At 35.6% G+C, this 26856-nt stretch overlaps 4 protein-coding genes across 5 annotated transcripts; 2 read left to right on the top strand and 2 right to left on the bottom strand.

The window, feature by feature from the left end:
- LOC104768634 lies at positions 770 to 5940 on the top strand. Of its 2 annotated transcripts, XM_010492656.2 has the most exons (9): positions 770 to 966; positions 1764 to 1816; positions 1933 to 3336; positions 3679 to 3797; positions 4069 to 4656; positions 4736 to 5045; positions 5170 to 5335; positions 5423 to 5525; positions 5599 to 5890. In XM_010492656.2, exons 3-9 carry the CDS (start codon positions 2146 to 2148, stop codon positions 5714 to 5716), a joined length of 2595 nt encoding a protein of 864 aa, XP_010490958.1. In that variant the 5' UTR covers positions 770 to 966; positions 1764 to 1816; positions 1933 to 2145; the 3' UTR covers positions 5717 to 5890. The 2 variants fall into 2 exon arrangements, with proteins under 2 accessions (XP_010490958.1, XP_010490957.1); XM_010492655.1 differs by lacking the exon at positions 770 to 966 and having other exon boundaries at positions 1681 to 1816; positions 5599 to 5940.
- On the bottom strand, positions 8447 to 9118 carry LOC104768635 (cyclin-dependent protein kinase inhibitor SIM-like). The gene is given in 2 exon segments (XM_010492657.2): positions 8447 to 8964; positions 8967 to 9118. Coding segments are annotated over 2 exon segments (390 nt in total). The 5' UTR covers positions 9033 to 9118; the 3' UTR covers positions 8447 to 8640.
- LOC104768636 lies at positions 13120 to 20317 on the bottom strand. Its single transcript, XM_010492658.1, has 14 exons — positions 19615 to 20317; positions 18675 to 18761; positions 18372 to 18475; positions 18164 to 18214; positions 17829 to 18000; positions 17422 to 17742; positions 16984 to 17187; positions 15484 to 15990; positions 15154 to 15363; positions 14841 to 15029; positions 14501 to 14673; positions 14176 to 14328; positions 14013 to 14094; positions 13120 to 13920 (listed from the first exon to the last, which is right to left on the bottom strand). Exons 1-14 carry the CDS (start codon positions 20116 to 20118, stop codon positions 13531 to 13533), a joined length of 3147 nt encoding a protein of 1048 aa, XP_010490960.1. The 5' UTR covers positions 20119 to 20317; the 3' UTR covers positions 13120 to 13530.
- Positions 23264 to 25480, top strand: LOC104768637 (phytol kinase 1, chloroplastic). Its single transcript, XM_010492659.2, has 6 exons — positions 23264 to 23657; positions 24415 to 24482; positions 24578 to 24709; positions 24801 to 24916; positions 25001 to 25115; positions 25219 to 25480. The coding sequence occupies exons 1-6, from the start codon at positions 23349 to 23351 to the stop codon at positions 25403 to 25405; spliced, it is 927 nt and encodes a 308-aa protein (XP_010490961.1). The 5' UTR covers positions 23264 to 23348; the 3' UTR covers positions 25406 to 25480.

The raw sequence follows: 26856 nt of genomic DNA on the forward strand, positions 1-26856 counted from the left end.
CACAGATAAAATATAGAAGTAGTGTAAGTAAAATAGATATATCCTATTCACACATTGAGTGAAATTTCCATAACAAAAGGATACAGACAAAAGAGTTATTATCAACGCATATGTACACACTAGGTAGATCTACAAATATGAAATTTACTGTGTCTTAAGAAGCTAAGATGCATGATATTATATATGGATGTCGTGAAATGTTAAAACCAAAACGTGCGTTTGTTCCCTCTCAAATAAAAATTCGTGACTTCGAGAAATTTTTTTTCAGTAAAAGACAAAATAGTGAAGAGGATGGGTTGAATCATGTAAGAATATAATAACGTTTCTAGTTTTTGGAGATTTTGCTAAAACCCTAAGCAATGATATGTTGCATCTGCTACAAATATCTAAAACAGTAATTTTCTTAGAATTGCTAATCACAGACTATATTTTGTTCTAAACACAATGATAATGAGTGAATGTTAGAGAAAGAAAACGTACGTTTGTATTGTGTGTATATCTTGAAAGACGTATATGTACGTGACTGATGAGACCTAACATAGACCCAAAATCCATGCAACCTTGTCTTTCGTCCCAATGCATTTGTAAGCTTTCTCATAGACATTTTCCTATATAACTATTTTATTATATTATTTAAAACTACTATATCAATAATTAGAGCGAATGAAAAAAAAAAAAAATCAATTATGCCATCATGTGATATAAATTATTTATTTTTATAGATTACTCCATGTGAGAATATTGGTTGGTACGAAGCCCTCACAAAGACCAATCCAAATTGAGAGAAAGTTTCATAAAATATACACAAGAAATAAAATTGATAATATGGTGTGAAGTTTGAGCTTTTCCTTTCCTTTATAACCTTGAAAGGTCAAAAGATGTTGTCATCTCTTATCTTTCTCCATTTTAAATTTCTGGAGCCAAACCTTAATATTCCTATAACATTCATCACCACACTATAAGCAGGTAGGCCAATGTTTTTCTCACAATCTTCTTCTATCTTTGTTTTCCTTTATTTATCTTCCTCTGTTTTAGGAAACGTTTACTAAAGTTAGATCTTTATTTCTTTTTTTTTCATACTCTTGATGATGATTCATTCACCTCTGACTTTTCAGATTTTGTAAAAAAATAGACTTTGAATAGGTGGTGCTCTTATATTTTGTAGTATTGTAAACTTGAGAAAAGCAAATCCAACTTTTTGAGAATTTATTAATTATTATTAAGAATAATCCCAAAAGATATGTTCTAAATTCTTAAGTTTTGGGAAACAAATCCAAACTTTGAACTTCATACTGTATAACAGTATAAGATATCTTATTCATATTTACACTAATTTTGTTTATTATTACAAGTAAACAATTTAGAGATTACAATACATGACGTGGGATGAAAAGATCTTGCCACGTGTTGTAATCGTAGACGAGCTCCTCGCTTCCTTGAGACTCGCCTTCGCCTTTGCTTTTTTTAATTTTTAACAAAAGCGAAAAAGTAGACAAAAATAAATTAAAAATAGATTCCAACAAAGCTAAATTAAAATTATTAATTACTGAGAAAAAGACAATTAAGGATTTGATTTAATTAATTGTTTTTTTTCTTCTTTTTTTTTTTCTCTGGTCATTGCACCTTCTCTCTTAGACAAAGAAAATAAAAATCCAATCTTTTTGAAGTTTTCACAATTAATAAATCACCGATAATTTTGTTTCTTCCTCTTCTTCTTCTTCATCATCGATCCTTTTATTGAATTTGATTTGATTCTGCAATAGGAGGAGCTTGGTTGTTCATCTTTATCTTCATCATTGACGAAGAACACGAAGAGGTAACGTCTCGCTAATCTCAATTCCGTAAATTTTGTTGTTGATGATTCGTTTTGATTAAAAGTGGAATCTGGGTTTTGATTGTTCATTTTGGCTGATGAATTGAATTCAATATCAGGTGAGAGATGAATTGGAGAACAATGGGGTTTGAAAGTTTGAACCTTTTGGGATGTTTGGATTGTGTGTGTTTCTGGGATCTTCTCGGAGTGAACATGTAAATGCGTGGTTCTAGGTTTTGAGAATGAGTGAATGTTGTTTTGTTAATCAGAATTGACATTAAAAAAACAAAAAAGGAAGGATTTTTAGGGTTTCAATTGAAGCGTCGTAAAGGATGACTAGTATCCAGCCTCTACAACAAAAATCAGAGTCTAGGGATGATGTTCGTACCGAGTTTGAGCGTGGTTTGGAGGAATTCATGCGTGGGCACTTGGACGAGTGTATCTCTTTTGGGTCTTGTAGTTCTGTTCACAATCCAGATGATGAGGATGAGGAAGGTGATCAGCTTGTGAGGAGGAGACGAAGGTCTGAACTTGAAGGTGACAATTTGGCTGAATCATCTGCTGCTCAAAGGCGTCATTCTCAGATTTTGAGCCGATGGGCTGCAAGGCAGGCTCAGGAGATGATTACTACTATTGAGAGGAGGAACCGTGAGTCTGAGTTGATTGCTTTGGCTGGTTTGCAAACTGTCTCTATGCTCGATTCGTCTTTCCTTAGGGAGTCTCAGTCTCCATCTTCAAGGCGTCAGGGTGCTGCGAGTGAGAGGCCTAACACTCAGGCATCTGGAATTTTGCAGATGTGGAGGGAATTAGAAGATGAGCATGTGCTTAACAGGGCACGTGAAAGGGTTAGGGAAAGATTGAGGCAGCAACGGAGTGTTGAGTCTAATACTAATTTGTCTGTCTCTACTGCGTCGGAGAGTCAGGTGAGTGAAAACAATGGGGCTCTGAGAGACTCGAGTGAGAGTGAGAATGATTATGGATCCTGGTCGCATGATCGAAATGAGCATGGGGATAATAATAATTCTTCCAGTAGGGAACAGTCTCCTGATCTTGGTGATAGCGAGAGGGAGAGGGTGAGGCATATCGTTCGTGGATGGATGGATAGTAGAACTAACGATCATTCATCTAATGTAAGACAGAGAGACGGTAATCACAGAGCAGAGTGGCTGGGTGATACTGAACGGCAAAGAGTCAGGATTATAAGGGAGTGGATGCAAATGACAAGTCAGCAGAGAGGAGGAGGAGGACCTCGTGCAACACCAAGAGAAGAACAAAGGTCTAGTTCAGAAGTTGATAGGAACCAAAATCATGACACTGCACAAGTTGACAGGGTCCGTGTAGGGTCAGCTGTTAACCATGAAGAAGGGCAACCGCGTCATGTTCGTCAAAACTTGCGGAGAGTAAGAGGTAGGCAGGCGTTACTTGATTTGCTTATGAGGGCTGAAAGAGACAGGCAACGGGAACTCCAGGGCTTGTTGGAGCATCGTGCAGTGTCTGATTTTGCTCACCGCAACCGGATTCAGGTTAGTTTTTAAAGTACCAGATTCGTTTTTGCTTCTTTATAGGATATGAACTGCACTTCTTTTTCCTATTCTTTTTTCCATTGTGGGATTCTGAGATACCATTACATCTTTAACAATTCATGTTCTGTAGATTTATTTTGCCAGTATGATAAATTTATAAATGCTAAACAAATAAGAGTTTTGGTGTTTGGAATTTGGATTGGGATAAGAAAAAGTCTTTGAAGGAGCAAGAGATTTATCCTGTGTCATGCTAGGACTGGACAACAAACGTCATATATTATCTGTAACTTAGCACATTAGGAAATTGTAGACTGATTGATAATGCCATAAGATTTTCTGCAGTCGCTTCTTAGAGGAAGATTCTTGCGGAATGAGCGACCTGCAGTTCCAGAGAGAACTCCATCAATGGCTTCAAGGGAACTTCTTCAGCTAAGAGAAAGACAAACTGTTTCTGGCTTGAGGTAAGAATTCCTTCCAATTCCATTTCAATATTTAAAACAATTTTCTCATTCAGTTTCCTGCCACTATCATGTCAGCGATAAGATTTTAACTCAATCATAATAATACAACTATTCGACGAATCCGTATAGGACTACGCAGATGCGAATTCTGATATCCATGCATCTCATCTTCTCTCTGATAAAAAACTCGGACTTTTTTCTTTCTGATTTTTACTTGGCGTTTAGCTTGATTGCTAATAATGGTCTAACCCTCACGTTGGTTCTGTCTCAGGGAAGGGTTCCATAACGGGAGGGAAAGTATTGTCCATGAACAGAGTAGCAACACTGATAGCGACAATAATTCCACAAATGTTCTTGCAATTGCTATCACTGCTGAGAATTCTCAGCGTATAACCGATGATGAGATTTCAACTTCTTCAGGACAAGGGAATAATAGTCCCGTTTTGCATGATGACTCGGAAAGCAACCTAACAAATGCGGATAGAGACTGGGAAGAGGATACCAATCAAAGAAGGATCTGGCAGGAAGATGTCACAGTAGATGAGAGGCTAAATTTGCAGGAAACAACGTTAACGCAATTGAATGGGTATGATAATACAGATACAATAAACCATGATGAAACATCGGTCACTGACATTCACCGAGAAACCAGTGGATTTACTGATGATGAATATCGCACACAAGAAGCCCATGGCGTTTGGCATGAGGAAAACTCTAGACAATCTGATGAGAACTGGCCTCAGACACGGCCAGAATCCCTAAGGAGTCGCCGTGTAGTACAGTTGAGAAGACTGAATAGGTTCCATCCGCCTGAGGATGACAATGTTTACAGCATGGAACTCAGGGAGCTTCTAAGCAGGTACTGAAAAGATTTCAACCACATTTTTGGATTTTTTTTCTGCTAGATTGATATTTTCTACCATCTTTTCTGTTTATAGGAGAAGTGTTTCTAATCTACTACATAGTGGTTTCCGTGAAAGTCTGGATCAACTGATACAATCATATGCTGAAAGGAGAGGACACACTCATGTAGACTGGGATCTGCACGGTACCCTGCAAACAGCAATCCCAGATTCTCTAGACCGTGACACAGACCACCCAGTATTTGTACGGAACGATAACCAGCTTAATGTCACCAATGGTACACAACTGCTTCCAACTCCACCTGCGCCTCCACCCCAGCCAATATGGCACCAAGAGTTGCATCACACTAGTTGGTCTCGTCACACTATGCATCGGTCTGAAATTGTAAGCCTTTAATGAAGGGTTTTAGCCTCGAGTCTTTAATTGAGTAATTAAATGTCTTAATGGCATATCATAAGCTTGGTTCAAAGGTGTAATGTAGAGATATCGCTCTTATTGCTTGCATTAGGAATGGGAGGTAATGAACGACCTAAGAGGAGACGTGGCGAGACTGCAGCAAGGAATGAGCCAGATGCAGAGGATGCTCGAAGCCTGCATGGATATGCAGTTAGAGCTGCAGCGTTCGGTTAGACAAGAGGTCTCTGCAGCCTTAAATCGACCTGCAGGTGACCAAGGTCTGTGCTTAATCTACCCAACGAACTTTTGTTTCTCATTTGGTTAACTTGCGTATATCGTATGTTAAAAGACGAGTTATGCAACAGGTATGAGCCCGGAAACATCAGAGGATGGATCAAGATGGAGCCATGTAAGGAAAGGGACTTGTTGTGTTTGCTGTGACAACCACATTGATGCTCTCTTGTATAGGTAACCAACTAGTAGCTCAAATCTGTTGCCTCTCTCTCAGACTCAATACTAAATAAATCATTTGAATTTGCAGATGTGGGCACATGTGTACTTGCTCAAAATGTGCTAACGAGCTTATAAGGAACGGAGGGAAATGTCCGTTGTGTAGAGCACCGATTATAGAGGTAATCCGAGCCTACTCCATTTTATAAGCCTCTTCTAAAACACATATGGAGATAAAGACAATGCAAGGAGAGAAGAAAGGACCTGCAGCATCAAGAAATGTGTTTTTGGTTTTGGGGGTTCCTTAATAATTTATGTAGTTGTAGTATCTTATTCAAATCCATATTTGATGTGTATAGTCTAATATTAAATTTACTTTAAAAAGGAAGAAAAGAAAAGGCTCTCATTGATAATAAGACATGTCTAATTCGTACTTGCCTGAGTCACATTTTATTTTATTTAATATATAAGCCACTCGGATACTTTTCAAATAAGATCAAAGAAAGAGTAAAAAAGCCCTGAAGCTGGTTAATGGTGGTGATAAGGTACAAAACGTGGGTTAAAAATGAGATGGTTCTTCTACTTTAAATGTGTAGTAGACATGGCTCTTCTTTTGGCCACAGTACCATTCAATACTTTCTATTTTAATGCCATTTAAATGCTTGGTCCAATCTTCTCTATTTATTTCATTTCTACCCCCACGTAACCTAATTTTCATAGGCTATTTAGTTACATATTCATTGCATCCACTATTTCGTCTGAACAACATATTTTCAATTCGTTTATATACTATCAAAAGTTATTTTTGGATAACAGATTTAGCTTCTTCTTTTCTTTCTTTCCTTTTTGTGGCTAAAATGTAACTATAGTTCGTTCAGTCTACTTTTTAGGGACTGAGCTGTGTGTGACCTTCGTTTTAAATTATTATATGATTAGTTTGCAGAATTCACGATGGTGTATTGTACCATAAGTACCCGGCTAATTATTGTACCCCACTAGCCAACCTAATTTTTAATAACATGTTGTATGGGACTGGGAATACTAATATATTGAATAATGTTTTTGATATCATGTACTCAGATACAACAATCATGGTGATTTTTACGGCGTGTATAAAAGTATTACAGTTTATTGCAGGTACTTTTACGCACGATCTAATATAATATACACCGGATCAAAGACGATTAACAAACAATTAATCTAAATTTTTTTTCTGTCATCGTGCTTACCCACCTTTATCCACATTGCATTTACAAGAGATCTCCATCAAAAGTAAATCTACAATGTAAACTTTATTTTATCAATTAATTAACCTTTTTGTATAAGCAAAATTTTGTTTTTCATTGTTAATTCCTCACAAGTACAATGTCAACCCATTGGTAAAGGTCATTTTTATCAAAATAATATGTTAGTAACATATATAGTAACAACAACAAATCATATGTGTGGATGTCTAGCTAGAAGTAACTCAATGAAAAATTCAATGTTCAGAAGTAACTACTCCATGTCATAAATTCAACTGTGACAGATGCATAGTAGTAGTGATTAGACGAATTCATAGTTTCTCCACAGCTAGTCTTAAGAATAATCCAACGTGGATATTGTGTGACATGCATGGTAGACATTACAAACCATTGAATTACTTATATATGGGCCTTCATCACTGCTTCACTAAATTCAACAACCATTCAATATTGCTGCTGCATGCATGTTCTTTTGTCGTAATCGTGGCAATGGTAGTGAATTTTATGTTAGGTATAACGTAATTGTCATTAGATCAACAGATATAAGCTGCAAACCATATTTGTTGGTTTTTTCAATCTTCCCAACAAATCAAGATTACTGCTGAATTATTTTTGAAAATACTATAATCAAATGTTTGTTTCTCAAACATATATATAGTAAAACTTATTGGTAATAATAATAAAATCCCACCCGATCCCGATCGATCTTCCGAGTACGTGACGAATGGGCACCCCTAAATGAATTGTAGATTAATTTTTCTACGAGACGTCATCCATAACATTAAATTTCATTAAATTAGATTAATTTACAGATCCCAAAGCCGTATTTATCGCTCTTCATGTCGGTCCAAAAATGTCAGAGATCAACATGAATTTCCGATCAAACTTTACTTGATTACTTTTATATATATTAGCTTGCAAAATAAGCAACAATCTATTTTTCTATATAAAAAAAGAGAGTTGAAAATAGTTGGATCAAGGCATCATTATCTTTCTCGTGGCTTCTTACGCAAGCTCACACGTAATACACGCTAACCATTACAACATATCTCTCATCCAACCAAATCAAATCACTCACCTAAACTGTTAATTCACATTTTTATAACCTGACTTTACCTTTTCATTTTTTTACTAATGTCTTTCAAAGTTTTCAATATTGCCTTTATGAAATGTCTGACTTTTAGTTTCAGTAGACATGATGTCATATAATTTATAAAAGTACATAATTCTTACTATATATCATCATAATTATGTTTTTATGTAAAATTAGATCGGAAGGCATAATTATGCGCAACATGGTATCACATAATAGAAATATATCGTGGCCGACAGAAATAATTGCTTGCAAAGGCAACTCGTTTTCTCTCTTTTTCTTCTTTCTTTATTCAGTATTATTTTGAAATTGTTACTTTTGTTTAATGAATTACCATCATAACCCATGACACAGAATTTCATAATCCCATATACTACTATTTTGGATCAATTCAAGAGATTTTCATATATCCAATCTCAAAAAAAAAAAAGTACCTCAATCAGCTAATGATGAAAAAACGTACTTTTTGGCCACACTGAACAAATTGGTAAATGCTATAGGCTTTCACTGTTCAGTTTCATATTATAACTCCGTTTTTTTTTTTTACTAAAAGATGATATATACATACTTGTGCATGCGGCTCGTTGTAAATTTATTTTAAGTTGTCGATAAAAATTACTTCATTCGTTTTCAAAACAGCTAAGAGCACAATTTAGTAAAAGAAAAAAAAGATTCCATCAATCGATCGCACATGTATATTTATAGAGTGGGTCGACGTGTAAAGTTGATAAAAAACATTACATAAAAATAAATAAAAAAAGCTATGGAACCTTTAATGAGATTTCTCAATTATTGATCATCTTCTTGAACAAGAACGGAAACTTCTCCGCCGCGTGGCCACCGTGGTGGTGGTGGTTGTGGATGACGTCATTGTCTGGTTGTAAACGGAGGAGAAGAAGCTTTCGATCTCATCTTTGTTGACGATGATCTCATACTTGGGCAGTGACGTCATAAGCTTCCTCTTGCAAGATCTGACGCGGAGAGACGAAGGTGTAGAAGGTGGACGGGGTTTGTGAGGCGGAGGAGGAGGAGTAGTTGCGGTGGTTGGAGGAATCTTGTGGTCGGAGGAAGTGGGAGTGGTGCAGCCGCCGCCGCAGTCATCATCATCTATGTTGGTGTTGACGATCGGATCTTGATGGCTGGTGGGAACTTCAAGATGGGCAGATCTTGTATTAACCCAAGATCCATTCCTTTTTTTTTTTTTTATAGAAATATTAAATTTATAAGTTCTTGAAAGGGTTTTTTTTTTTTTTTTGTGTTTTGTGTTTTGGCGTGTGCCTGAACAAATCTTCTTAGAGAAGTGGACTTGTAGGTTTCTTATATATATGTGCTTCTGTCTTTACGTACATGTCTTTTTTGTTGTATATTATAATTAGAGAAAGATAAGCCATGGTAGAAATCAAATCCACTACTACTACTTCGCTTCATTTACATTTGAGAGATAATTAAACTAAGCCACATGCCAAGTAAATCTGTTATTACTTATTAGTACTTTATAAGAGTTTAGATTCTTAATTAATAATATATAATATGATTATGTTATTATTATTATTTATATTGTCAACTATTATTATAATTATTATTATTTGACGTAATAGTGGAAATGAAAGTTCTTACATGCATGTTCAAACAAAAAAATTACTATAATAAGTTTCTTAGAGCAAATTTACAATGAATATGCAAATTTTTTAATGATTTGCTATTCCTTAAAAAATAATTTTTTAAAAACGTATAAACCAACTTTAACTATAATTTTAACTGTTTTATATGTCATTAAAAATATATTTTTTTATATATATCGGATATGTTTTACTTTTATCAACGAACAAAGAAACGTGTGTTGCTTGAAGCTTAAAAAGCTAGCCACTAAAGAAAATTCCATAGGTAAGCAAAGAATATAGAATTTTTAGATTGATAGTTACATCCACTAAAAAGTCACCTTTGGAAAATGAAGAATTAAAAAGAAAATGTCGAAAAGAGGGTATATATTCATGGTTTTAGATTGATAGTTACATCCACTAAAAAGAAGAATCCAATCAAGAATAGGGAGCCTATATATATAGAAGTAATTTTACTTTAACAAAGATTCAAAGAACACAATTTCCGAAAAATCAAACTTTTATCAATGCAAACGTAGACTTATAAACATGCTTATAAATATTACTTTTAGAAAAGAATCAGAATGTTATATTATGCGAGTAAAATAAATCTAACATGCAAATTTGTTCGGTTAAAAAGTAGTAACATGCATATGTTTGGAAAATAAGCAAGGAGTAACATGCATAATATAAGTTCAAGTACATAATATATATTTCTTTTTAAAGTTATATCAATAGTTAGGCACATATAAATAGGATTCAAATTTTAGCTCAAAGTTTTTAATCTCTAGATCTAAACGTAGAGGTTGGTTAGAATTTATGTCGTGTACTGCTAAAGAAACTATAGAGACATGTCATGTGTATAGACTTTTAGACTTTTTGTACATGCATGATGTATCAATTACATGCATATTTTAATAAAACCTATTATAACTGCGATCTGGATATAATTGCAATCGGTTTTAATCTTATTCTTTTTATAAAAAAAAAATTACCCAAGATTCCATAAGGAAGAAAGTATCATAATTTTAATAACTAAGATTCCATCGGCATATCTTTAAATGATACTGTTGATTTTGATATTTAAATTTGTATCCCGCACGACATCTACACGTTCGTTTTAATCATGGTTTTTTATATGTGCCTTACTATAGACTCTTCATGCGATTATATACATACATAATTAAGTATCTATACATATTTGAATAAATTATACTGTATATAATAGAATTGAATCTAGAAGTCAGCATATACATGATGTATGAGTGTATACAGACTTGGTTGCAAAGGTATTAAGGTAAAAATTAGTGTGCAGAGAATCTAAACATCAAAAGAATTGCCACGTGTCGACCTTTATGGAGGCATGTAGTGTGATGTAGGGTTGATCTGTGGATGCGACTGGGCGATATCAGGCAGTGTTAAAGCCTCCCCCCAAAAAAAAGAGGGACAGATAAAGAAACAATCTCTGTGATCTTTCTCAGTTTCTCAATCTCTCTCTCACTCACTGTCTTTTTTTTGTTGTTATCTTTTCCCATTTTTTTTACTTTTCTTTTTTTAACACGAGTAACAAATACTATGTGTTTAACTGTTCCTTACGCAAAAATGCATGGACAACTTTTGTTTTCTGGAATCTGGACCACTTTTTGTTTGTTCTATCGATCTTTTTTAACAACTTTAGTTGTTGACAACAACAAAAAAACGTTTGTTGTTAAGCGTTCGTGCTTTTAAATTTTTTTGCAAGTTCTTGTTGAAAATTTGAACCATTTGGTGTATATATCAACACATCTAGCATTCTAGCTTAAATAACTAAGAAAGTAGATTAATTAATAAATATTCTGCTTTGTTTTGTATGTATATGATGATGATGTGTAAGAAGATTAATAGTATTCATTAGTGTAATTAACCAGTAAGCTGAAAAAGAGGAACAGTTTGACAAGAATTTCGAACATGACACGGTATTCGGAAAATGAAATTAATTATACGCAAGAGTCAAGAAGATAGCTAGTTTTGGTTTTAAGTTTTTGCGAGTAGATCTATATGAACAGAAACCTAGGTCGATATAAACAAGAATGGATGCATAAAATCTTCAATATGCAAAGTATATAGTAATATATTTACGTGGTTGACATGAATACAATTAATACGTGCTTCAGTTAGTATGTATTAGTGTTTTTTATTGTATTCGTTGTAAAGTACGATTGAGACAAGGGAAGCAAGTAAAACGTAACGTGCATGTCTCCCTAATAATTAATGTATTTATCCATATAATATTATCGATCAAGCTAAATGTTTTCCATACTATATTTTAATTTAAGTAACCGATCGATCATCATCGATACCAAGTGGATAACGATCATGCATGATGGTTCTCTCTTGGATCTATATGTTTCATATTCTATTGTCTCTTATACAAATATTCAAACCTATATACTATACACACGACAAAAAGAAGAAAAACAAAAAAAGAAAACTGGAATATATATAAAATATCAGTGATCAAAAGAAAACTGGAATATATATAAAATATCAGTGATCAACAGTCTAACAATTAGGCTGTTATAATATAGATAATATAAAAATATTTATGTTTATTCAATATATTTGACTTTAAAAGTTTGAAGCTTATGATATCATGCATCTCATGTCTGTGTTTCAATTTTCTTCACATACACCAAAGACTTAACTGTCGTTTAAAATATATATATATTTCTTCGTCTATTTATAAATCTTACGAAGTAGATTTCACTTCATGTCCTTTTTCATAGGATACCAAAACGATACCGAGAACTCGGAGTGATTGGGAAAATTAGAGAGCTAGAGTACATATAGCTTAAATGGTAAAACCAAACCAATTTGGAGAAAAATTTGAAAAAAGTATTGGGACCATTAACTTACTTACCAAACCAAACCCCATCGACTTTTCTTGATTCTTTCCTTTTGTCCCCATACCATTTAATTTTGCGAAGTCGTTACGTTACTATTCCGATTGATCCAATTGACGATTAATAAATGTTTAGCTCTTTTGGTCAGTTTTGATGTGGACATGAAAGAAAGGGAAACTTTGCACGGTTTAGCTTTTCTAAAGTTTTGTAGGATTTAATTATTATTGTCCCTCTATGTTTGCTAGATTGCAAAAATGGGTTTGTTGAAGCGTCGATCGAGCCCAAAATTTGCATGTGACTGTGTGAATCTATCTGTCTTCGAGCACCTTTGTCTACATTATTGCGATATAGATACATTTTTACTTTATTTTTGGTTTTAGATATAGATAGATAAGTTAGGTACTGAGCTTTAGTAATGATTTTATTTTTTATTTTCTTTTGTCGAGTGTTCCACTAGATTCTCTACGAAAAATCAAACACGAGGTGGTGAATCTGCTGCATTCAGGACGGTCGTTGGCATTGTTGGTCATGGGTCTTGTCATCTTCAACGCTTGTACGGTTCTTTCACTTTTCCAAAGTCTATAAAATTATGATAAAAAGTGATGTAACACTTTGTGGTTTTCTATTTTCTTGCTTATTAGAAACTTAAAATTTTAGCGAGTTTTTTTTTAGCAATTTATGATTGCAATATCATATATGATCTCAAATAAATGAAAAGACTGCCTCTGGTCTGGTTGAGAGACCCAAGTTGGTCGAGTTATGATGATAATAAGTTGAATGAAATTATGCAGCATCAACATCAAAATTGCCTTTTTTTATTCTAAAACCAATGAAATTGTAATGTATATACAAAAACCATGAAAGATATATAAAAAAAAAACCTAAATCAGTGGCTAAGAACATGAATGCTTTTGTTTCTTACTGAGTTCAAATATTGAAGGAAAAAAAAAAGAGAGTTCTGAAAGAAACCTTTACTTTGATGGTGAAGAATGAATTCTAAATCTAAGCTCTCCTATAATCTCCAGACAATGGCAAGAGTGAATCTTTTGCTTTCGATATCTCCATATCTCCAAGTGAATCTCATGTGTTTTGTTTCTCCCTGTCAAAAAAGAATAAACTCTCGTCGAGACTGAGGCCAAGTTAATCCGTTCGGTCTTTAAGCTCTCTCGTCCCGGGTCTTGTATGCACGCGAACAGATCTCTGTTTTTATCCTCCGAGTGATTTTTGCTTGTAACCGTTTTTGATCCTATCGTAAAGTTTCTCCTTAGTTTTACGCTTCTTGTCCATTTTCAATCGGTATCTTTCTTCACGTTCCCTCTCGTAAACGCCTTTCCAGTGTACTTCCCCGGTTAATGGCCATAGCCATCTTTCCCTTGGATGGTCTTTATCATCTGCTGCTTCTGCTAAGTCTTCGTCCATGCTTTTCAGTAAAGTGAAGTTAAAGTACTTGGCCCACATTAAACCTTTTCGTTGTGGTAATGGATGTTGTTCCTCAAGCGTGCCATCTCTTGGGTTTATGTAAACCATTATTCTCCCGCTGTGATATGCCCAGACATTAACCAACATTTCCAGAACCCGGCAGTAACAATGCTTTCTCTACTTATTGTTGAAAAAACAGAACCATAACAATCAGAAATTTGTGAAATATTGGAGTACAAAGCAACCAAGTAAGAAACTGGGTTTTTTACCTCGAGTATTGATGAAGCCAACGAGCAACTATTGGAGTCGTTAGTATTGTTGTGCAAAGCATCTAGAGACTCCGAGAACATCCTGTGGTTGCGGTTTAAACTGGGGCAGTGAGTTTGGGGGATATGGTGGATGTTTTGGAGAATATGTGGGAATAATATTTACCTTGAGAACATGACAAACTCGAGGAAAGACGGAGTTGGCATCACCCAATTGTGGAGAGAAGACCAGTGATGACCATCTTCAGGCATGGGAGGAAGCGCTTCAATGTGTTCTGGTAACCCATACATATTCCGGAATGCATCTTCAAAAGTGGTTCTGCATCAATTTAATACACGAGAAACCGATGTGAGCTCACCATTACTTATTGGTTAGTTTATGTATGGCATGTGTCATGTAAAGATATGGGTTGGTTCAATATTATGCATCTGTATATTTTCCTCGCTACTATCAGCATAAATTATGTAACAGTTAATGCGGGGAGGAGTACCTGCAGTTTCCTTGGTTAAGGATATCGCACATAGACCAGAATGTGAGCTTATTTTTACTTCCATACAAGTCACCATCAATGTCTAATCTTGTCCAGAAGTAAACAATCTCCCCCTTTGTTTCTTGTTTTATAATGTTTTCCAGAGACTCTTCAGCTTTAGATGATAACGAGACCTGTCTCCACAACAAAAGTGTCACCAAACAGTAGAACAATGGATGTAATGTAAAGCTGGATATGTGCCTTTTCAAAAATCAAGCCTTCCAGTAATTCAAATAGAGTGATACTTATGAACTGTAACTTTGTAAATTAGTTATCAACAACACTACTTTTAAAGAACTACCTTCCTACCAGCAGCACGCCATGACTGAAATCCAATCCAAGGTCTCATGTGAATGCTATCAACTTTATTCGCGACAGAAAACATTCCTCCAATTTCACAAAGGATATCTCGATAATAGGTATCATTCAGTAGAGGTAATCGGTCTGCTGCATCTACGTCGTCTGAGCTTAGCCTTCGATCTTTGCTGGACTAAAGTGGAGATATGACCAAAAAATCAAGACCAGCAATATTATTAAGCACAATTCTAACCTTGATACTTTATGCAGATTTAATAACTGCCGGTTGAAAATAAGAAACCAATAATGAAGCTTACCAGGCTCAAACCACGGTACAGAGAGCCATGATGCAGAAAGGGCCAAGCCCCAGCTCCATCGTAAATCTCATAAATGCATAAAGGCTGGCCAGTTCGTTCTAGTTCTCCTTCATCCCGTTCATTCACTTCAAATTTTAGCTTCTCCGATTTGCGAGCATTCCGGTATATCTCCTCCCAATCCTCAACATCTCTTTCCATTCTGTCCTCTAGCTATATATCAGACGAAGAAGAAATAGTTCAATAAAACAGACCAATGCAGCTCAACCAGACTCACAGAATAATGTCTAGGGAGAACCTAGAAATATGTCTGATGGCAGCAAAATTTGATACCTCCTCAGATTCTACTTTTTCGTACTCTTCAGCTCCCTCGATCTCGTCAAGAACATCCCAGTCTAATTTGGAAGGAAGCTCATCGGAAACAAATAGGGTATTATTGTCAAGAGGGTTTGTTGACTCAATAACACCCATGAACTTCTCTTCGACTTGGAAAATAATTCCGGATTTTCCAATGGAAGCATACGCGGAGTCCTGGATGAAGCTTTCTGGCTGCTCTATTTCACTCCTGAAGAGATTCCACTCCCATGCTGTCACTTGATGTTGAGAAATAGAACCTGGCAAGTAAGTATCAGATGGAAAATGGAGTATGTTCTCCAAAAGCCGAGCATAACCAGTTATGCATTCTGTTGCCATCAAGTTCTTAGTTAATAGTCTCCCTGAAGAAGCAACTGTTCGAGCAAATTTAGAGAGCCTTCCATCTGATATCAAGGGTGAAAAAGCCTTCAACAGTGCATCAGGATCGTTTCTTCGAAAAAATATTCCATGAACTTCATCAGCCATCTGCAGTTAAAGGTCCGAAAATAAGCAAACAACGTGTTTGGCATTGTCTGATAATCAGGAAACTATTAACTTCAGTGTACTCACATATTTTTTCATGACAGGAAAGTCAGGTGTTATGATTGGGATGCCAAAGCTCATAGCTCGCACAATTAATGGAGGAAAATTTTGTTCCTCTTGGGACGAAGCATAAACAAGAATATCAGCCATCAGTAGAACTCTATTCACATCCTCGTCCAAACCAAAATGCCGAACAGTGCCTTCGGTCAATCCGAGCTTCGACGCAACCTCCTGCATTTATGTATTAACACACAATTATGTTTTCAGTAGACAATCTCAACCAATACTAGTCACATACAGACGAATCAAATTGTCCGGGGATATTCTTTCCATGACAAATTATAATGTGTTTTTAGTAGCACCAGACCAATGAGCATCTGCGGATTGCATTGATTACGGAAATTATAGGTCCTAATCATTTAGGAAGGACAAGATATGATTAAATCCTACCAAAATATTTCTTACCTGTACAGCATCACTCTGTCCGTTGGTAGAATTACCATATAGAAAAACAAACTTAAAGGAACCGCTGGTATCTTTTCTCCTCCCGTATCGTGTTAAAAGTGGTCCCAACATGTGCATTGCCACGGCATTATCCCAAGAAAACTCATCATAAAAGAAGGAACTCCCAAGCACCAAGATGATCAGGTCATCCTCGCCAAATTCGTTAATCTCTCTTAGTTTTTCTTTTGTATGGATTTCACTGTAGCTTTCCGCAGCCCAAACATCAACTACAGATTCTGGAATCACAACGAAGTTCCCATCATCAAGAACGCTATGCAACATCTGAACAAATAATAATAAGATCTTAGTTGAATACAAAGCACACACTTTGGTACACTAATGTAAGCTTATTGCGGACAGGAATCTACCGGCAGGGTAAACTGTGGAAAGACAACCACAGCTGCTCTTGCAAAAGCANTTCAGTGTACTCACATATTTTTTCATGACAGGAAAGTCAGGTGTTATGATTGGGATGCCAAAGCTCATAGCTCGCACAATTAATGGAGGAAAATTTTGTTCCTCTTGGGACGAAGCATAAACAAGAATATCAGCCATCAGTAGAACTCTATTCACATCCTCGTCCAAACCAAAATGCCGAACAGTGCCTTCGGTCAATCCGAGCTTCGACGCAACCTCCTGCATTTATGTATTAACACACAATTATGTTTTCAGTAGACAATCTCAACCAATACTAGTCACATACAGACGAATCAAATTGTCCGGGGATATTCTTTCCATGACAAATTATAATGTGTTTTTAGTAGCACCAGACCAATGAGCATCTGCGGATTGCATTGATTACGGAAATTATAGGTCCTAATCATTTAGGAAGGACAAGATATGATTAAATCCTACCAAAATATTTCTTACCTGTACAGCATCACTCTGTCCGTTGGTAGAGTTACCATATAGAAAAACAAACTTAAAGGAACCGCTGGTATCTTTTCTCCTCCCGTATCGTGTTAAAAGTGGTCCCAACATGTGCATTGCCACGGCATTATCCCAAGAAAACTCATCATAAAAGAAGGAACTCCCAAGCACCAAGATGATCAGGTCATCCTCGCCAAATTCGTTAATCTCTCTTAGTTTTTCTTTTGTATGGATTTCACTGTAGCTTTCCGCAGCCCAAACATCAACTACAGATTCTGGAATCACAACGAAGTTCCCATCATCAAGAACGCTATGCAACATCTGAACAAATAATAATAAGATCTTAGTTGAATACAAAGCACACACTTTGGTACACTAATGTAAGCTTATTGCGGACAGGAATCTACCGGCAGGGTAAACTGTGGAAAGACAACCACAGCTGCTCTTGCAAAAGCACTTCTCCAGTGGGAGATAAGAGAATTCTGGCCCATCCTTTGGTAAACAGGCAGCCGATTTGCAAGAATATCTTCATGAACTATCCATACAAGTGGTACAGAACGAAATGGCTCCTGCATAAGGCTGCATATATAATTTTATCATCCTAGAATCTTAACTACAGAAGTAACTTGCAAAATTCTGAGAAGCCCAACAGCTTGTTACTTTTTCACATCTTAGGCAGTATAAGTAAGCAATACAAAAAGCACTCTGATAGCAGGCTGCTAATCAAACTTAATTTACCCACCTTGAAATGGCTTCTTTTGCTTCAAGCGAATCAGCAATAACTCCTTCAAAGCTGCAGAAGATGAATCACTGTAAATTTATCTAGGTGGAGTTGGAGAAACAAAAAATATTTACTAAAGCAACCGAGAATCATTTGCTAAGAAATCTTATTTGAAAATATGGCCAGGAAAACAATAAGAAAGTTTTCAATGAGTTTCTAGGACACGTACATTGTCCAATCAGTGTGCCCCAACTGCCCTGAAACCAAAACTTTGACATGGCCAGCTAGCTGTTCCCACAATGAGCGTGCTTCACCATTCTCTACGGCAAAAACCTGACAACGTTTAAGGTCACAAGCTTTTCTACGAGATGCGAGAAATAAGACACATATAAGCTTGTATCCACTTCACTGCATATTTGTGGTGGATTAACAAATTAGAGAATCCATTCTGCTTTTAGCATAATTAAGAGAAAATAAAAAATCTTCAACATGAATGCTAGAGCTGCAAGTATAAAATGCCATAAAGTTTCACCTTAAACACATAACCCAGTTTTTGAAGATTCTTCATAACTGTGACCAACATTAGTGTTCGGGGATCTTTCTTCATGTTCCCTAGTACCTGTCGTTCATAACATATACAACAGAAAATGAACCGAAAGTGCATGGAGATAGAGATAGAAAGAGGATAATATGAGATCGATCAGAGAAAATAAAACAGGGTTGATATACATAACAACGGTAATTTTCCAAAGCTTTCCAAAGCTAATGTGGACATGACTCCTATTAGACTGAAAGGAATGATCGACCATGCAAGTAATTGCAAAATAACCGTGAACAACCCACTTTCAAGTTCAAGAATAATATGCCAACAGACTCCTTAACGCTACTACAACGTAATTTAGCTTCAAATCCATACCAATACCCCAAGGTGCAGCAACTAACAGAAGCACATGGCACTTTCACATGAGCCTGTATATGTCTAGTCAGGACGTGTAGGATTGCTAAAAAACTATATTATTTCTTCCATTGGCTCAGACTCAAACACAAAAATTTAGATCTTGATCCCATAAAGTCCTACTGACAAATTCAATCTTACTGGTGGTAATCTACTTTAAGCTAAGATGAGAAAAGAACATAAACCAGGGTCCACATCAAATTTTCTAAAAGAAAATCTCTTTCCCAGAGAATCTTGGCCAAGCCGCTTTTCCAAAACAAAAACTTTCCTTAAGTCTGAACCAACACTACTTGAAAGACTCCTCTTTTAAAACATAATGAACAATATTGCGCGTTTCCACAATCAAAACCTCGGAACCCAAGTGCTAAAGATAAAAAATATCACTAGCTGTCTCACAGTGAACACACTAGTCTACGAGAGTAACTAAAGTGGATCTAACAATCCTAAACACTTAACAAACACAGGTCTCTCTTCCAATGCATAAATTTTAAAAAGGGTATATAAAGAAAGAACTCACGAGAGCAAGCCTTGGGGGACGAACACCAATCCTAACAGCGGAACGCAAGGGATCAAGCCCTTCCCCTTCAATCAACGTCCTAGCAATACCAACAGGAACATACTTCAACGTAGTCCCCAATCCAATTCGACTACTCACCAACCCTCCCTTAACATTCCCTTGCCAAGTAATCGAATTCTGAAGCAATAGCGAAGACATAACGAACGCACAAACCGTAAAAGCGACGAGAAAGTAAAGCAAACAAGTGCCGCGTGGCTTAAGCAACGAAATCAATCCTTTGCGATTCAACGATCGGCCAATGTGATGAGGTCGGTTACGCAACAACGAAGGCCGATCCAAACCAGAGTGAGATCGATCTCGCCTGTCGCTTGAATTCCGTTTAAGACGGAGTCGATCTCTAACGGAATGAAAAGATAAGTCTCCGTTTCCGGATAGGTTGTGATTATTGTCTCTCCCGACGCCGCCATTGTCATCGATCTCGAGCGAGAGAGAGTTTCTCCCCATGGAGAAAGAAGCAGCTTCACTGGGTTTGTTTCACAATAATACTGAAGACGAAGAAGAAGAAAGAAGCTTCTCTCTCTCTCACTTCTCTGTTTCAGGTGCCACAAAACTTCACCATGAGAGATTCAGATTTTGAGTTTTGCGAATCTGTTAAGCGGAGGAGACAGTGGTGGTGGTGGTGTGAATGTGAAAGAGAGAGATTGAAACAAAATTTTATATTTATTTAATTGATTTAAATTAAAAAAAAAAAGTGTAATTAAGTTAGGACGGTGACAACAATCGTATCGTCAAAAAGATGAGATTTTTTTAAAACGCGTTTTTATTTACATACACACACATAGTCACACACACAAGAAGTCCAACTTGCTTTTTTTTCATGAGCAGTAATTGTCACTATTAGTGATAATGAAATCTCTTCATCTTTCGTAAATCTCTATCTAATTATGTCACTTTGCTTTATTTTGAGTTATATATGCAAATAAATGGTACTACTGCTTTTGATAATGAGTGTAAACAACATGACTACTACTCTTTCTTTCTAAAGCATCTTTACTAGGTTGGTTTAAGAACCTTTTTTTAGGTAATTATTCGAATTAACTAGTGATTTAAGAGTCGGATAACCCGATGCAAAATGTTCATATCTTTTAGTACTAGTTTTTTTTTGTTGTTGTTGTTGACATTTATATCTTATCCTAGTTTAATTATACGATTGTTTTTTATCACAATAATATAGGCTTTTGCTTGGTAAATATGCACATTAATCATCTGCCATATGATAAAAACGAGTATATTAGTATATGATTTGAAGCATTGAATCTTCTAACGTGTCCGTTGATTACAAAACAATCAAAATTAAATGAGAATACTATTACTAAATTACTACTACTAGTATTAGTTATCAGATGCTTAAGAAAGGAGCAATTATACTATTATAGAGTATAGTACAACCACTGTATAGTGAAAAGCTCTTTGCGTTCTGCAAGTGAATTCAATGCAGCGGGACTGTTCTTTTTTTATTTGTAGTTTACTTTTAATTCAATGCTGCATCCTGCATATAAATATGGTTACATCCAATTTTCTCCAAATTTAGAATGTATGAAGCATAAATAATACCATAACACTAGAGAAAGAAAAGAAACCTAAAACGTAACATGCGTAGACCAGGACAAATTTTGAATCGATTAGACGTAGATATATTGATGACCCCATGTCTTTTACATCAAAGAATCACAAGTTGTTACGAACAACACAACCTCATCCACACTGACACACCCTTTCGTTTTCCATAATACTGTACATTTGTCAATCGTTTTAAGTTTTGAGGGTCCATCCATAATTATATAGCTCTTAATTATATAATCACATGATTTTGTACTACTTTTCTTTTCCTTTTCTTAGATTTTTATCTTCATCCGTGCAATTATTGAGAAAAATGTCAGGTCGTACTTTTTATATTGACATTCATATATAATACATGTGTGTATTGGCATACAATTACTAATTACAATACTTTACCATTGAGATTTTATACATTGTATTCTTCATTACGGTAGCTTATTTGTGTCTTCTTGTTTCACAGTTTTCACTTGTTTGAAAAGGAAATAAGTAAAGGACAATTTCCCCAAATCTTTAAAATTTTATGATATATTCCCCTTTTAAAAAATTCTTTATTCTGTAAATTTCAGAAAAATACACAGTAAAATAACTAGTGTCGGATTTAACAATATATAAATCCCCAAAAAAATGCAAGTACGAAACGTAAATAGTAAAAAACACTTACCGGAATAGGACATCTCATTGGTCATTTCCCACCACTATAGGTTAGGACAAAATAATACCATCCATGTCTTCGTTTTCACCAAAACATACGTATATAGAGATAATTAGATATTGTTGAAGCCATCTGGCCATCCATGTCTTCGTTTTCACCAAACGAATAAGTGGAGGTTGTGTAACAAGACATCCTCATCCACAACCTTCGTTTTCTATAATACTTACTGTATCTTTCTTTTTGTCAATCGTTTTACGTGGTGAGAGTCCATAATTATATATAAGCTAGCTCTTTTATAATCACATGATTTTGTTTTTGTACTACTTTTTCCTGTTTCCTTTCGTTAGATATTATTATCTTCAAATGTGCAAATTATTGAGTAATGTCAGTACGCACTTTTTATATCTTACATCCATATGTGCATTGGCATACATACGATCACTAAACATATATATAACATGTCTTTGCACAAAAAAAAAAAGAAGAAAAACATATATAACATGTTGTTATTCACGAGAGTATATATATGTTGGATTTTGGATTTTTGTTTGTTTCTATTTTTTTGGAAACTTGAAAGGCGGGTGCACTTTTATTTTGTATATATTTTTTGGTTAGTAGTCCATTGGCCATTGCTACTTCTTTTTTACATCCATTTGATAGTTGTAGTTATTAAAAATTTCACGTAGTCCCCTTTATAGTTTTTCAATTTTTACCATTGAGATTATACAGTATTGTTCATTTATCTTATTTGTGTCTTGTTTCACATTTTTCAAAGTTTCACCTACTATTTACAACTATACATATAAATTTAGTCAATTCCCGTCAATTTTATATATTAGAACATATGGTTTAAAACTTAAAACTTTCATTCAACTGTTAGTATAGTCAATTTGTTAAAATCGACTGAAGTGTTAAAATGATAATATTAATGTATCAACAATCGAAAACGTTTTAATTTTCAAAAAGAAAGAAAGAAAATATTCCAATATTTTACTAGTATTTGTAACTTATGGTATATTGATTTAGTACATTAAAAAAAAAATGCACTGACTAAAATTTCGGAATTCACTGATGTCAGGAAAACAGATCTACCGTTGTAAACTCGTAGTAACCAGTGTCGGATTTTACAATGTGCCCAAAAAATGCAAGTACGAAACGTTGAATAGTAAAAAACACTTTTACGAGAATAAGACATGCTCATTGGTCAATTCCCACCACTAGGTTAGTACAAACCGGAACCAACTGTCCCAATGTGAGTCAGATTTTTGCACTCGCGTCAATCAATGAGAAAGCGACACCTGACAGATTACATTGTCATCTTAACTAACACCAAAACAAAGTAAGATATATATATACAAAAACAAAAAGTCACCATACTCTGTCTTATCTTTTATTCACTTCACAAGATTCTCTTCTTCTTCCTCCTCCTCCTTCTTAACCTCAACCCTCGGAGCTCAGCTCCATGGCAGCAACCTTACCTCTATCTCCCATTAACCATCCTCATTTGTGCCGGAGGTCTATGTTCGGGAACAACGCTTTGACGACGCACCGGTTCTGTTCGCCGAACTTCTTGATTTCTTCTCCTTGTTTCATCGGTTTGACCGGAATGGGCTCGGCTAGTCAGTTACGTGCTCGTCATTCTCTGATCTCTTCAGCAGTTTTGACGAATTCGCTGTTGCATGACGTCGCAGCCACCGTGGCAGTGCTCGGTGGAGCCTACGCGCTCGTCCTAAGCTTCGAGAGTCTCACCAAGCGAAACGTCATTCAACAGGTCTCTTAATTATTAATAATCATTTTAATTATACACACACAATTTCGCCAGATTACAATCCCGAGTTATTCGAATTCACCACTGTGAATTAGGGGCCTTATTGGAGAGGTGATTTCTAAATCCATATGGAATTGTAAATTTTAGAAATCAAAACAGATGGATTTTGAAATAACATGTTTTATCCTTGGATTTCAATCATTCTATTTTACACTATCAAATCCATTCAAATCCATATAAAACATAATGTGGAATTTGAAATCCAAAAACAAATCATTAAATGAATAAAGGGATTTTAAAAAGTATTTGTAAATGACATAACCAATAACACATGATTTTGATAAGTATTTTAAAATCAATGATTGAATAACACATGATTTTTGTCTGAATTTCCAAATCCATCAAAATCATACATCCAATAACCCCCTTAGTCTTTTAGTATTGGATTTGTAAAAAAAAAAGTTGGTACCGCTCTTATTATGACCAATCAGTGCAGTAGTGGTAGCTGAAGTGGACAAAAGCAAAGTGGTACACAAAATTCTTACCGGTTTATGTGTTACCACTTTTTCTAAACCTCTTATCCGTAATCGGCTTACCCCTAAAAAATAACATATACCGTTCAATGTCACTAGCTAGATCCATATACTCTAAATTGATAATTTGATTTTGCTTTGTGTTAAGAAGTAAGAATAAGAAGGAAAACAATTACTTTGATTCTCTCTATTCACTTTGTCTTAAAATTGTTTTTTGGTGTGAGCAGAGTTTGAGCAGAAAGCTTGTGCATATACTGTCAGGTCTGCTTTTTGTACTGGCGTGGCCAATCTTCAGGTATTGCTTTAACTTCTCCATGTGTTAGTAAATCTCTAAAACATATAAAACTCTCGCAGCATTTTGATTTCTTAGTTCTTCATCTTTAAGTTTAGCGGATCGAGCGAGGCTCGATACTTTGCTGCTTTTGTTCCGTTAGTGAATGGCTTAAGGCTTGTTGTTAACGGACTATCCGTTTCCCCTAATTCTACGCTAATCAAATCCGTCACAAGAGAAGGGAGACCAGAGTAAGTTTTTGTGTACGTACCTCTTTTCTTTTTCTCCAACTCTTCATGACTTTACAAGAATCTGATGACTTTTGTTTTCAAACCAACACAGAGAGTTGCTTAAAGGTCCTTTATTCTACGTTCTAGCACTTCTTATGTCTTCAGTTTTCTTCTGGAGAGAGTCTCCCATCGGTATGATCTCCTTAGCAATGATGTGCGGTGGCGATGGTAACTTTTTCTTACCTGTCAATTAATCCCATTTTTTCGGAATATGTCTAAGTGCAAACATGATCAAAACGTATTTAATTATAGGAATAGCTGATATCATGGGACGTAAGTTTGGGTCAGCAAAGATACCTTACAACCCAAGAAAAAGCTGGGCAGGAAGCATCTCTATGTTCATCTTCGGCTTCTTCATCTCTATCGGGTAAAAAAACAACCACCAAAATGTGTCTCTTTCATGATGATGAACAACTCTTTAAAAAAAGAACTGACCGATGACATTTTGCAACTACTTTTGTAATTTGCAGATTACTTTACTATTACTCGAGTCTTGGGTACCTTAACATGAACTGGGAAACGACCTTCCAGAGAGTCGCAATAGTCTCAATGGTCGCCACGGTGGTCGAGTCTCTACCCATCACGGATCAAGTAGACGACAACGTTTCGGTTCCTCTGGCTACTATTTTAGCTGCTTATTTATGTTTCGAATATTAATTATAAACCGACGACCTACAAATGTTGACACAGACCACAGTTATGCTACAAGTTGTATAGTTTTTACCTCTGCCATTTACATTACAATTCCACTTAAGATTCATAAATCATAACTAATCTGATTTTTGGGTTAGGAGTGTTCGGTACATAGAAAACAAAAATGAACCAATGAACCACGGTGTGAATTTTCTAGAAAATATAGGGGTATATTGAGATTTCCTTTTTTAAGAAATACTATAGTGATGATGATATCAATGTAAAGTATCCCGAATCAAGAAAAAGATACCTAACAACAACTATTGCGACTTTGTGACTCACGAGATGTTAGCATTGATGCATTGTTGACGATTTACGATATGTTTTGGTAGTTCTCAATGAAAAAAAATACAATAAAGGAAAATTTGTTTAAAGTCATACACATATATACGATACAAAAATTTTAGGAAACTTCTTTCTACATACTACTGTGCATGAAATATTGAAATTCTAAAATGCAATGTCCAAAATCAATGAATGCATTTTATGATGAGAAAGAAAAATCTGTCTTTGAAAACAGTTTTGTTGTTACCTAATAATTGTAACCATGATTCAAATTGTTTCCGTAAATAGATCAGTATCGGGTAGATCTGATTTCGATTATTAAGACACAAAGACAGTAAAAACAAAGATATTTTGCCACATTCAAAGGAAATTGACCTTAATATAGTATCTGAGTCATTCACGGATACATAAAAATATTAATTTCTCTATGCCCAAAACCTTTTAATTCCAAGACTAATAAAAATTAAAGCGTTAAAATTAAATGCATATCTCATAGTATCCAATTAGGGGTGTCAATTGGGCCTTAGGCCCGCGGGCATGGCCCATTAGGTATCATAGCGGGTCGGGCATGGACCCTTAATTTCATGCCCAAAAATTGGCGGGTCTCGCGGGCATAGCCCGTTTGGTTTGCGGGTCAAATGGATTTTGTCCGCTCACGCCCGCGGTCATGCGGGTGGTCCGCGAAATTGCCAACATCGCAAAGTTCGCCTTAGAGAGAGGAGGAAATTCAAGGAGAACAGAGGAGATTCTTTTGCTTACTGAAGCAATTCTTTTGCTGCTGCTGAAGCAATTCTTTTGTTGGCCTTTGAGACACCGATTGGCAATCGATTTTGCTAGCCTTTGAGACACCGATTTTGCTGCTTACTGAAGCAATTCTTTTGCTGCTGCTGAAGCAATTCTTTTGCTAGCCTTTGAAACACCGACCGATTGCTGCTGCGAATCAAAGGTGATTTTTTTTTCTTTTACAAGTTTGGTAATTAGATTTGAGCTCTACTCAAATTTCTATCTAAATTTATTATCTATGGCTCGCTCTCATGAGTCACTTGCAGGGTATCTTCGATGTATGGATGTGGAAGCTTGCATCGTTTTGGCCACTATTCTTGACATTATTGTGAGAGGTATCGTAACTA

This window comes from Camelina sativa, chromosome 20 (assembly GCF_000633955.1).
Source record: "Camelina sativa cultivar DH55 chromosome 20, Cs, whole genome shotgun sequence".
In the NCBI taxonomy this organism is placed as follows: Eukaryota; Viridiplantae; Streptophyta; class Magnoliopsida; order Brassicales; family Brassicaceae; genus Camelina; species Camelina sativa.